General features: G+C 42.8%; 1 protein-coding gene across 1 annotated transcript; it reads right to left on the reverse strand.

Moving 5' to 3' along the window:
* Positions 1–3030: 3030 nt before the first annotated feature.
* On the reverse strand, positions 3031–11964 carry LOC120064905 (draxin-B). Its single transcript, XM_039015493.1, has 6 exons — positions 11463–11964; positions 9222–9364; positions 7705–7825; positions 7320–7412; positions 3429–3518; positions 3031–3280 (listed from the first exon to the last, which is right to left on the reverse strand). The coding sequence occupies exons 1-6, from the start codon at positions 11962–11964 to the stop codon at positions 3168–3170; spliced, it is 1062 nt and encodes a 353-aa protein (XP_038871421.1). The 3' UTR covers positions 3031–3167.
* Between the last annotated feature and the right edge of the window lie 1780 nt (positions 11965–13744).

The raw sequence follows: 13744 nt of genomic DNA on the forward strand, positions 1-13744 counted from the left end.
TTAGGAATGTAGTGAAGTGAGAGTAAAAGTAATCAAAATAGTGAAGTAAAGTACAGTCGTGGCCAAAAGTTTTGAGAATGACACATATTAATTTCCACAAAGTTTGCTGCTTCAGTGTCTTTAGATATTTTTGTCAGATGTTACTATGGAATAATGAAGTATAATTACAAGCATTTCATAAGTGTCAAAGGCTTTTATTGAGAATTACATGAAGTTGATGCAAAGAGTCAATATTTGCAGTGTTGACCCTTCTTTTTCAAGACCTCTGCAATCCGCCCTGGCATTCTGGCAATTAACTTCTGGGTCACATCCTGACTGATGGCAGCCCATTCTTACATAATCAATGCTTGGAGTTTGTCAGAATTTGTGGGTTTTTGTTTGTCCATCCGCCTCTTGAGGATTGACCACAAACTTCTCTTGCGTTCATTGCACGCAGAGTCAGGGTATATGCAACAGTTTGGGCCGCCTAATTTGCCAGAATTTTACGTAATTATGACATAACATTGAAGGTTGTGCAATGTAACAGGAATATTTAGACTTATGTATGCCACCCGTTAGATAAAATACGGAACGGTTCCGTATTTCACTGAAAGAATAAATGTTTTGTTTTCGAGATGATAGTTTCCGGATTCGACCATATTAATGACCTAAGGCTCGTATTTCTGTGTGTTATTATGTTATAACTAAGTCTATGATTTGATAGAGCAGTCTGACTGAGCGATGGTAGGCACCAGCAGGCTCGTAAGCATTCATTCAAACAGCACTTTCGTGCATTTGCCAGCAGCTCGTTGCTGTGCTTCAAGCATTGAGCTGTTTATGACTTCAAGCCTATCAACTCCCGAGATTAGGCTGGTGTAACCGATGTGAAATGGCTAGCTAGTTAGCGGGGTGCGCGCTAATAGCGTTTCAAACGTCACTCGCTCTGAGACATGGAGTGGTTGTTCCACTTGCTCTGCAAGGGCCGCGGCTTTTGTGGAGCGATGGGTAACGCTGCTTCGAGGGTGGCTGTTGTCGATGTGTTCCTGGTTCGAGCCCAGGTAGGGGCAAGGAGAGGGACGGAAGCTATACTGTTACACTGGCAATACTAAAGTGCCTATAAGAACATCCAATAGTCAAAGGTATATTCTATACAAATCGTACAGAGAGAAATTGTCCTATAATAACTACAACCTAAAACTTCTTATCTGGGAATATTGAAGACTCCTGTTAAAAGGAACCACCAGCTTTCATATGTTCTCATGTTCTGAGCAAGGAACTTAAACGTTAGCTTTTTTACATGGCACATATTGCACTTTTACTTTCTTCTCCAACACTTTGTTTTTACATTATTTAAACCAAATTGAACATGTTTCATTTTATTTGAGGCTAAATTGATTTTATTGATGTATTATATTAAGTTAAAATAAGTGTTCATTAAGTATTGTTGTAATTGTCATTATTACAAATATATATTTTTTTTAATCGACCGATTAATCGCCTTTTTTTGGTCCTCCAATAATCGGTATCGGCGTTGAAAAATGATAATCGGTCGACCTCTAGTACAGATACCCCCAAAACTACTTAAGTAGTACTTTGAAGTATTTTTACTTAAGTACTTTACACCACTGCTCTGAAATTTTGAGCTAACAGAATCATATTACATCTCTTATTATTTCCTCTTCAGACAGACATAAAACCTCTCTCACTGAGGGGATCTGTCTAATAACATCAATATCCCGTGTTAAAAAAATAGTGTCTGTCAGAACAGCATATGCTTCAGAGAATTGCTAATCTATCGCATCTCTCTGTAACTCACCTTAAATGGTTGCTTAATGGACAGTTTGTCATGTTCCTTTGAAATCAAAACTCTGATGCAGATAAGAAACTTTACTGTGTAAAGTATATCGTATATCAGTCACCCTGTTATGTACTGTATCTCTACAAGTGCACCTTTAATATTAACTCAATTATAATCAAAGTCTCAGTCAGTGTGTGAGCTAGGACTGTGATTTGTATTTGTATAAATGAAACAGGATTTTTAACATACATTGACTGTACATTCTAGTAGACACATCTCATTGATTGAAGTGAAAGGCTTTCCAAATGTGGCCATGCACCTGGTGCTCCCAGTGTGCTGATTGTTTGGGAAGAAAAACAATTGCTACTCTGCCTGATCAAATATTGATACAGGTACAATTGTGTGGTGGGAGTGGGAGCTAATGTTTTACTCACCAATATACAATATACACTTGATGTCATTGATTTAACTTTCTTTATACTCTGTAGAGTCTTGAGAAAGAGAGAGAGGGTGAGAGGATTAGAGAGAGAGTGCGCATCTGTTCTCCTCCAGGGAACGCTGGGCCCTGACACACAGAATCCCACTGAGAGCGGGGGGCATATACAGACTCAACCTCAGCGCTCCTGTGGCTCTTTGGAACCAACTATCACATCTGTCTCCACACAGAGTACTGAGAAGAATTATCCTTACTGGTGTCACGGAGTATAACGTTTCATAAGACCCTGAGCTCAATGACTAAGCATACTGAACACATAGAGGCAGCATGATGAGCATGATAAGAATCTTAAACAAGCCTGTCTCTGCCCTGCCTGTCCATGAAATTATCAAAGCACATGAACTCCCATTGACTGGTATGGGCCATCTACAGACCATGTATTATGTGAAACCCTGAAGGATGATGTAACATGAGGTCCTTGGCATTTGACAAAAAATGTGACTAAATTTGACCAAAAAAATCATGCATCCATAAGATGAAGAAAACACACTCAAGAAAACTCAGAACAACAATCATCAATGTACAAGAATTTAATCACATAAAATGAGGTTGAAAAAACACAATAGACACAGAGTTCTGTTGTAAGTATTGTATAAATAAATCAAATATTAAAACATATAGAAGGAAACTCAAACATTTTTGCTTATCATAATAATTACCTTTAAAGAGTCTATCCATTCTCAGAAAACACATTCATATGTTCAGGACACAGTTAATCAGACACTGCACAGTTGTTGTTTTGGAGCTAATGTGTACATGTACGTGATTCTGTGGCACTGAAGTGAGGGAGACCAGATGAGTAGTATGAAAATTCTGAATGAACTATCACTAGACACTGTCTTTTATGTCAGAGAGGGTGGTCATGTTCAGTGTGTGGTGTGTGTCTGTGACCCCTCACACTGTGATGAAGGACCCCTGGTCTCTGTTGGCTGACTCTGGCACCACACAACGACCCCTTCGCCTGGTCACACGAAGCTTCCGGTGGAATTTGGCATAGCAACGGAACCCTGAGACAAATTAAGAGGAACGCTGTCAGAGGATGGACAAGCAGGCTCCTGACATCAGAAACTGAGCCCTATATGTCCTATGTTGGTTGTGTTCTCACTTAAATTCTCTGATGCTCTGTGGCTTTGGCCTGTTACGTCGCTTACTCACCTTCCTCACACATACAGTCATCATAGCACTTGTTGTTGAGGCCGCGGTTGTGAAGCTTGCACTCGTGCTGTCTCAGGTCACAGCAGGATCCTATGGGTAGGGTAGAGGGAGAAACGTCATGTTATTTGCGTAACCCCGGTTCTCTGATAATATGAGTGAAGTATCTCACTATAGGGACACATGAGAGCCAGTTTCATCATAGCGCTTGATGGTTTTTGCGACTGCACTTGCAGAAACTTTCCAAGTTCCTGAAACTTTCCGCATTGACTGACTTTCCTGTCTTTCAGTAATGATGGACTGTTGTTTCTCTTTGCTTATTTGAGCTGTTTTTGCCATAACATGGACTTGGTCTTTTGCCAAATAGGGCTATATTCTGTATACCACACCTACCTTGTGACAACACAACTGACTGGCTCAAAGACATTCCACAAATTAACTTTTAAGAAGGCACACCTGTTAATTGAAATGCATTCCAGGTGACTACCTCATAAAGCTGGTTGAGATAATGCCAAGGGTGTGCAAAGCTGTCATCAAGGCAGTGGCTAGTTTGAAGACTCAAATAAAAAACATTTACTGATTTGTTTAACACTTTTTTGGTTACTACATGATTCCATATGGGTTATTTCATAGTTTTGATGTCTTCACTATTATTTTACAATGTAGAAAATAGTCAAAATAAAGAGAACCCCTGGAATGAGTAGGTGTGTCCAAACTTTTGACTGGTACTGTATATCTTTTTTTACAGCATTACCAATATTATTTACAGTATATAGATTGTAAACAGTAGTGGGCCGAGTATCGAACCTTGGGGCACCTCTTTATGTAACTCAAGAAACTCAGATTTGACCCCATCTACCTTGATGGCCTGAGTTCTGTCGTTGAGATAATTCTGAAACCATTGGCAAGCATCAGTATCCAACCCTATAGAGGACAGCTTATTCAACAGAATAACATGGTCTACAGTATCAAAAGCTTTTGATAAGTCTACAAACATAGCAGCACAATTCATTCTATCATCTAAGGCATTTGCAATATAATTTACAAGCATGGTAGCCATAGTGGTACTACATTTAGGTCTGAATCTGGATTGATTAACATTAAGAATACCATTTACAGATAGAAAATAATATAGCTGTTTGTTGACCAATGATTCTAGGATTTTTTGCAAGACAAGGGAGCCTGGAAATGGGTCGATAATTATCTAGATCATTACTATCCCGCCTTTATGGAGTGGCAGCACAAAAGCTGCTTTCCACACGTTTGGAATATTTCCTGATACTAAAGTTAAATAAAAAATGTGTGTTACTGAGCAAGCAATGAGGGGTGCTGTATAGTCAAGCAAAGACGGGTCCATCTTGGTGTCAATAGCTAATCAGGCAGCAAGAACTTCTGTTTCTGTGAGTTGCCAAAAAGAAAAACCCGGACTACCATTTCCCAAGTTGACTGATTCCACCGAGACAACTGAAAGCTGTATGTGGGAAGAACAGTCAACTGACTCGCCAAGACCAGTTTGACCACCATTTATTTCAAGTAAGAAACTAGCTGAGATAAAATGCTGAATAAAACCATCACAAATCTTAACTTTCTGAGTAATGATGCAGGAGTCTAAAACTACTTGCTTAGAAAGGGAAGTAGAGGAATTATCCCGCTTCAGTGAATTAACAGTTTTCCAGAATTTAGAGGGATCACTAACAGAGTCTGCCATAGAGCTAAGGAAGTATTTTGATTTAACCTGTTAAACCGAGGCAATGCACCTATTTCTCAATTACCAAAATAGCTGCTTATCAGCTAACGAGACAGTTTGTCTTCGCCAGGCTTGATTTCTTACCAAGAGGAGGTCTGAGAGTACAGGAGAGTACCATGGATTAATTTGGTTTTTGACTCTGAGTTGCTTGAAAGGGGCATGTTTAGGGCTCCTGAGTGGTGCAGCGGTCGAAGGCACTGCATCTCAGTGCTTGAGGCGTCACTAGAAACCAGGCTGTATCACAACCGGCCGTGATTGGGAGTATAGGGCGGCGCACAATTGGCTGGTGTAGGCCGTCATTGTAAATAAGAATTTGTTCTTAACTGACTTGCCTAGTTAAATAAAGGTACTTTTTTTTTAAACCAGTCAAAATGGATGAGAAAAATGAAAGTGCCAAAACAGGGTACTGGTATGCAGCTAGTAAAAAAAAAGCTAATCAATCAAATTTATTTATAAAGCCCTTTTAACACCAGCCGATGTCACAAAGTGCTATACAGGAACCCAGCCTAAAACCCCAAACAGCAAACAATGCAGATGTAGAAGCATGGTGGCTAGGAAAAACTCCCTTGAATGGCAGGAACCTAGGAAAAAACCTAGAGAGGAACCAGGCTCTGAGGGGTGGCCAGTCCTCTTCTGGCTGTGTCGTGTGGAGATTATAACAGTACACGGCCAAGATGTTCATAGATGACCAGCAGGGTCAAATAATAATAATCACAGTGCTTGTAGAGGGAGCAACAGGTCAGCACCTCAGGAGTGAATGTCAGTTGGCTTTTCATAGCCGATCATTCAGAGTTAGAGACAGTAGGTGCGGTAGAGAGAGAGAGAGTCGAACACAGCAGGTTCGGGACAAGGTAGCACGTCCGGTGAACAGGTCAGGGTTCCATAACCGCAGGCATAACAGTTGAAACTGGAGCAGCAGCACGACCAGGTGGACTGGGGACAGCAAGCAGTCACCATGCCAGGTAGTCCTGAGGCATGGTCCTAGGGCTCAGGTCCTCTGAGAGAACAGAAAGAGAAATATTCATATCTGTATTAATATGATCTATATTAATATACACTGCTCGAAAAAATAAAGGGAACACTTAAACAACACAATGTAACTCCAAGTCAATCACACTTCTGTGAAATCAAACTGTCCACTTAGGAAGCAACACTGATTGACAATACATTTCACATGCTGTTGTGCAAATGGAATAGACAAAAGGTGGAAATTATAGGCAATTAGCAAGACACCCCCAATAAAGGAGTGGTTCTGCAGGTGGTGACCACAGACCACTTCTCAGTTCCTATGCTTCCTGGCTGATGTTTTGGTCACTTTTGAATGCTGGCGGTGCTTTCACTCTAGTGGTAGCATGAGACGGAGTCTACAACCCACACAAGTGGCTCAGGTAGTGCAGCTCATCCAGGATGAATGCGAGCTGTGGCAAGAAGGTTTGCTGTGTCTGTCAGCGTAGTGTCCAGAGCATGGAGGCGCTACCAGGAGACAGGCCAGTACATCAGGAGACGTGGAGGAGGCCGTAGGAGGGCAACAAACCAGCAGCAGGACCGCTACCTCCGCCTTTGTGCAAGGAGGAGCACTGCCAGAGCCCTGCAAAATGACCTCCATCAGGCCACAAATGTGCATGTGTCAGCATATGGTCTCACAAGGGGTCTGAGGATCTCATCTCGGTACCTAATGGCAGTCAGGCTACCTCTGGCGAGCACATGAATTTTTTTATATTTATCTTCACAATTATAGGAGGGTCAGTTTTCAATTTGGTATCTCTAATGCAAGCGATAGGGCAGTGGTCGCTAATATCACTTGCAAAAACACCACTAGCCAAATACTAATGGGGTCGGTTAGTCAGTATAAAATAGATGAGGAGTTTGCTAGTTTTTTTTACATGAATCTGAATGGGTTTCATTATCAGCTGAGTCAAGTTGAATTCAAGACAGATATTCTTAAACCGATTTTAGGCATATGTAAGCCAATCAAGATATAGATCTCCTAACACACAAAAAAAATGACTTTCGGTTATAAATTCAAACGCAAATGTTTCGACCATCACATGGCCTTTATCATAATGAGCTTTCATGAGACCATGACCTGAGTGGCCAGAGGTCAAGGGTCAGCAGAGTCGTGGATGGAGGAAGGTTTAGTCACTGACCTGGGAGGCAGTCCAAGTGGTGGTCACATGGCTCGATGGCATCAGCGTCCACCGTCACGTTGCCACTGCTTAGGTTCTTACTGCGCCGCTTGTCTTCAGCATGCAAAATAACCAGCACAAAAACAGATTACCAGTAAAGTACTTAGACTGATTCAACCCAGGCTCAGACAGACATATGAACGATCAAGCAAACACTTCAATGTCAAAGAAATAACAAATATATCAAACATGTCTATCCTATACAGTACAGTATGTTCAGTAGTTTCAAAAGGATCATTAGGGTTTTTTGTGGAGTTAACACATATTCATGTATGACTTTCCACCAACATTAACTGTATCTTCTCAAACTGAGATGACTAAATGTGTATTTGAATAAAGTACTGACCTTTCTTCCTGGAAGAAGGCCAGGCATCCACTGGCTTCATGTCCTCGTAGTCCGTCCAGTCAAACAGCGTCATATCCAGAGTGGGCATCACCTCTCCTTGCACTTTCCCCCGGCCTGACTTCTGTAATGCAGAGAGAATATTATAGCCACACTTCAGTGGTCTATAACTACATTCCCGTAGTTGAGGTGAACAGACACCTGGCCCATAAAATGGCCTGTTAGTTATGGACACTCAGGACTTCACAGCCCAGAGTGCTTTACAGGCAATCAGTGGGTTTCGGAGGACATGCCTGCCCACTACACTGTTTATGACCCTGAGGCAGCATACATACATCGTACTAAACATCTTATGGTAGAGTGTTACTACTTGTCAGAGGAGAAGGCCTGTGAATCACTTTCACACAGCTGTGATTTTACCGGTATGTCAATGTCCTTCAATATCACACCTTGAATCAAAGCAATTTAAGCAGAAGTCAATATTGAATAAAACAACTCCTCAGAGGACTACTTAGCCAAAACCGATATGTCATAAACTTCAACGAAGCTCTTTACATAACTCCTTTCCTCTGGACCTCTGGACTGTGTTGACAAAATAATAGCAGGTTATAATGAAGTCAATATGACATTGAGATGTCTCCTGGGGATGTCTAGAGAGACAGGACCTGAGAAAATCATCTATCAGGAAATAAGGGTCTGTGCCAACCAGACTCCTTGTGCACATTGATCCCAGCTCATTCTGTCTCACCCAGAGGAAACATTGAGAAATATCAATTAGATGAATGGCGGTGGGATGCTAGTACCTGGCTGTTCATTTAGCCATCAGCCAGAATCAAACATTAATTAAGAACGCTCACAGCGTCCCAGTGTCAATGAACCCAGGTCCACTCTATAATTTCCACTGCAGGCCGATATCTGACAGCTCCTGAATAAAGCCATGCACACAATATCCAAGGCTCTCTGGCAGCTTGTAAACAGCATACCAAGCAGTCAGACAGTTTAGACATCAAACACTCACAGAGGCCAGTAAAGCCAGACAGGGCTACAGTAACTATGGAACTATGGACCTGAGACAGACACCACAGAAAAACAGCCTGGAGTAAGAATCAGACCTCAACACAGGCTGAGTACTGTTATTTACCAGTCTGATGAGTGTGTTGGTGATTTAATAGCATCCTGAGAAAAATAGAGGGAGGATAGAAGAGGGAGAGTATTTGTATGTGAGAAGCAGAGAAGGGATCTATCTATCTATCTGTGTGAGTGATCATTGTGATGGCAGGCAGCATGCTGGGAGAAAGTGAAGGAAAAATGATAGGTAATTTAAAAAGCCTGTCTCCTCATTTCTCTGAGATGAGTAATGAGCTATGTGATACATTAAGCCCATTACGGAGCCTAGGTATTTCCAAATAGGAAATACAGTCACTCTTTCTTTACCATGACTAGCTCTATAAATCCTACAACACTGAATTATAATAGACAATGTTGTTTTGAATAAGCACTCATATGTCTTTATGGGGTACCTTGGGTTTGGTGGAGGCTGGGGGCAGCGTTGGGGGATGCTCGCTCATCACCGTGGTAACTGCAGAGGAGCCGGAGCCAAAGATGGTGGAGGACACAGATCCCTCCTTCAGACTAGAGTCCAGCTCAGGCTCAGGGAGGAAACCTATAGGAAGGATGGATGGACAGAACAGGGGTTGGGGAGGAGAGGAAAGACCATACATTATCATATCCACTTAACCAGATCTCTCCCTGTTGACAAGAAAATCCAGTAAAAAGTATAAGGTCAACTTCAAACTTAACCTCTTAAACTCTGATGCTCTCTGGTGGCATTTTCTAAACTACACATAATATTGTATATTACCCTCATTAAGAACATTTCTGTTTCAAAGTCCTACAAACATATGTTTAGTACTGTTAGAAAGGTAAAACCTGTGGGATTCAGATTTTTTTATATTACAGAGCCCAAGAAAACTATGCGGGCCCCCAAGAAACTGAAATTGTAATATTTTAAACAAATTCCCATAGGCACACAGGCATTTTAAAAGCGCAGGGCTTGTACAATGTGCAATGCCTTAATTTTTCGTCTTACAGGAACGATATACATATGATGAGAAAGCTGAAGTCTCTACCTATCCAATGATGTAAATACACGGAGTGTACAAAACATTAGGAACACCTTCCTTATATTGAGTTGCACCCCCTTTTGCCCTCAGGACAGCCTTAATTCGTCGGGGCATGGACTCTACAAGGTGTCGAAAGTGTTCCACAGGGATCCTGGCCCATGTTGACTCCAATGCTTCCCACAGTTGTATCAAGTTGGCTGGATGTCTTTTTGGTGGTGGACCATTCCTGATACACATGGGAAACTGTGGAGTGTGAAAAACCCAGCAGCGTTGCAGTTCTTGACACACTCAAACCGGTGCGCCTGGCACCTACTACCATACCCCGTTCAAGGACACTTAAATCTCATCTTGCCCATTCCACCTCTGAATGACACACAAACACAATCCATGTCTCAATTGTCTTAAATCTTAAAAATCCTTCTTTAATCTGTCATCTACACTGACTGAAGTAGATTTAATAAGGGATCATAGCTTTCACCTGGTTTGTCTATGTCATGGAAAGAGAATGTTTTGTTAACTCAGTGTATATCCCCTGTCTGATTCCCACTTTGTCCACTAGATCAGGGGTTCTCAAACTTTTGGGGGGCCAGTGACTCCTTTTGCGATAGCAAATTCATTAGGGATCCGCTCATAACTCGAGTGAGATAAAATAGCAGGTAAGGAGTTTTACTATGACTTCGGAAGTACATGGCCGGACGAACTACGTCTCGGGCCCTGGGAAGGAACATTTTAAAGGCCCACCGCTTGGCATTTGAGAGAAAATGTTGCAGTTTTAAAGCTAATTTCCTGCTATTCTACACATTTTGTCATTGGGCAGAGAGATTTGTTGTTGCTGTAGCTTTGAAGCTAATATCCTGCAATTTTACAAATTTTGCCATGAAACTCATACCATGAATCCCTTGGCCAAAATGTGTTAAATATGTCCTTTTTTTGTAATATTCAATTAAAAAAAAATATATATATATATATATAATAAATAAATAATAATATGAATAGTAATTTGGAGATCTGGCCGCAGACCCCCTGTAGTACCTCAAGTCTGAGAACCCCTGCACTAGATAGCAGTAGGAGGTCTCTTGGCCACTTGAAGCCAGTTGCGTCTGGTTTGGGTAGTGAGTCACTTTGCCAAAATGGCTGAGCGGATTTTCAAGCCTGACATCTTAAAATTATCTTACCAATCAGGGTTTTCAAGTTATGGAGTTTTTATTTATATACAGGTGAAGAAACCTCTTTTCCCTTTCACTTTTCCTATTGTAAACAATGAGATAGATTAGCGGACCATGTGGAGGATGCATATGAGGTAATGTGGATGGAGAAGAAAATGCATTGCTTCACAATGACCATCAAGGTGTACCCTTTCCAATCACTGTAGCTTTTAAAGTATGTCACTTTATATTTTCTGACAACAACAAAAAATTGGGTTAGATAAACAGCCTTTTTGCCCAAATCCTGAAGTATTCCTTTAACAGGTTAATAAATGTATCAATGCTCTATGACAAAATCACAGAATTCATTATTATGTTTTTTAATTGATTAGTAGCTAAGCATTTGGGCTCTTTCCCAACTCATATGTAAACAGAATTAATCCCAAACAGACTTACGGCTCATTTGATAACCCTAGATCCTATGGGGACTCACCTTTAGTGTGCCGACCCTTGTCTCTCCGACCTCCATGTCTCCTGTGATCAAAGTGGTGCCCATGTCCCTGTGCCTTCCCCTTGTGTGGCCCCAAAGGGTGGTTGTCCCGAGCATGAGATGGGTTCCTGAAGCCTCCGCGACCATTCTCCCTCTCCCTGCCCCCAGGGCCCATCTCCAGTCTCACCGGGATCAGGCCATCCAGACCCGTCCCATCATCCTCATGCCGAGCTGCGGGGTGCAGGGGACTGCGGGAGAGGAGCCCAGCCCCAGTATTGGCTTTGGCACTGTGGGCCTCTTGGCCCCCATGCCCCCCTCCATGCTCCCTGCCGTTCCCATACCCATGACTATGGAAGCCCTGCTCAGGGTACTGGAGGGCATTGCCATTGCCTGATGAGGGCTGTGCCAATCTCCTCTTGGCGTGTGTGGAGCTGGGCTCGGTGCTGTGTGAAACGGCCAGATTGGAGACCAGGAGAGCCAGAGGCAGACACCAGGAGGAAGCCATCACCTATAAGTACAGCGCCACCTGCTGGAAAAATACAACAGATTTCAGTACACTCATTCTATATTCTATGTTTTACTCAAGAAAAGAGATGGGCAGGAGCAGCTACAGTATGATGCCGCAGACACGCTATGGACTTCCAAAGTTCATTCAAATACAGGTAGACAAACTAGGCTCTTCCTCATAATGTATTTAAAAAATGCCTACAGAACAGAGTATTTTCTTGGGTGAAAGATCCGCGTCATAGCTGATTGGTGTGTTATCGCTCTGGACTATCTGTGGTTTTAAACCTCTGCCATGGAGTCCATCACCAGGCAGCCACACTATCATCTTCTGAAGGCCCCAGACAGTACCCATGTTGTTCCCTTGTTCTCTTTTCCCAGAAGCACTCAGTTCCACCATATCATAGCCTACTCACCACTTCACCCCATCCCTGATGCTGTGCTACAGCAGCACTCATCAGTCCTGGCAGTAATCATCAGCCCTTTGGGCTACCCTCTCAAGCTGCAGTGGCTCTTTAGGAGCCTATAAAGACAGAGACAGGCAGCCCCTTAGTGCTTGTGTTGTAAATGCCTTTCCCTGTCTGTCTGTGGCCTTGGAACATCCTCTTCATCATGAGATCCTGCAGCCGTTCTCCATCACAGGCTTGTATACCTGTAGGCTCTGGGACTAGTGGCACTGATTGCACTTGGTTGATTAAAAGGTGCTTGGTATAGTAGGATTTGCTGGAAATATTCCCAGCAAACATGCCCATATTGGCACGATGTGGGCCCAATGCAGGCAAAAATATTGGACCCATATAGGCTGCCTTTGCTCATTGGCTCCACATTGGCCCCCAAGGCATTTGCCCAGTGTGGACATCCCATATGGGGTGAGGGCAGCCCTCACCTTGCCTGAAATAAGCAAACATTCTCACATTGGCACGATGTGGGCTAAAATATTGGCCCCATGTAGGCTGCCCACCTTGGGCCAATGCGCCTTTGCGATTTAATAGGAATTCATAATTTATTTATAAAAATGTAATTCAATGCATAAATTGCGCAATTTAAGCCTTAAAGGTATTTAGGGAACGTGACACATTGTATCAGAAAAACAATGCTGTTGTTACTATCATACATATATTTTCACACAAGAGAAACTGTTACCTTTCTCCTATGTCACATGTACTTAAGTATTTTTAAAGACTTCATCATTGGCAGTGTAGAAGATAAAAAACAAACAATTTGGTCATCAAACAGAACAACGCCAGTAACGGTTGCACAAAAAGAACTGTGTGCAAACCACCCCCCAAATATTCAAATTGGGATGGCCCGTGCTGGGCGTGGGGTAGCCCATGTTGGGCTTGGTATGGGCTGGCCCATGTTGGGCTGATGTAGGATTGATGTGGGCTAGCCTGTGTTGGGCTGGTGTGGGCTAGTCTCTGTTAGGCTCGTGTGGGCTTGGTGTGGGCTAGCCCCTGTTGGGCTTTGTGTGAGCTGGCCCATATTGGGCTGATGTGGGATTGGTGTGGGCTAGTCTGTGTTGGGCTGGTGTAGGCTAGCCCGTGGCAGGCTGGCCTGGGCTTGATGTAGGTTAGCCCGTTTTGGGCTGATGTGCTATTGCTGTGGGCTAGCCCGTGCTAGGCTATCCTGTGTTGGGCTTGATGTCGGCTAGCCCGTGCCCACCTTGCCCTCCGAATAACCACACAGGGCCAATGGAGTAATGTTCGCTGGGTTGATATGGGGCTCAAGGAATCCTCAGGATTAATAATCACTAACTGACCAACTTAATATGTATTCAACTC

This window comes from Salvelinus namaycush, chromosome 20 (assembly GCF_016432855.1).
Source record: "Salvelinus namaycush isolate Seneca chromosome 20, SaNama_1.0, whole genome shotgun sequence".
Classification (NCBI taxonomy): domain Eukaryota; kingdom Metazoa; phylum Chordata; class Actinopteri; order Salmoniformes; family Salmonidae; genus Salvelinus; species Salvelinus namaycush.

Bases quoted from the DNA above. Each gene is read 5' to 3' on its own strand.
- LOC120064905 (XM_039015493.1), bottom strand. From the start codon at position 11,964: ATGGCTTCCTCCTGGTGTCTGCCTCTGGCTCTCCTGGTCTCCAATCTG. The intron at 7,826-9,221 runs GTACCCCATAAA...TCTGCATTACAG, and splicing joins CAGCCTCCACCAAACCCAAG to AAGTCAGGCCGGGGGAAAGT. The intron at 3,281-3,428 runs GTGAGTAAGCGA...AATTTGTCTCAG, and splicing joins TGACTGTATGTGTGAGGAAG to GGTTCCGTTGCTATGCCAAA.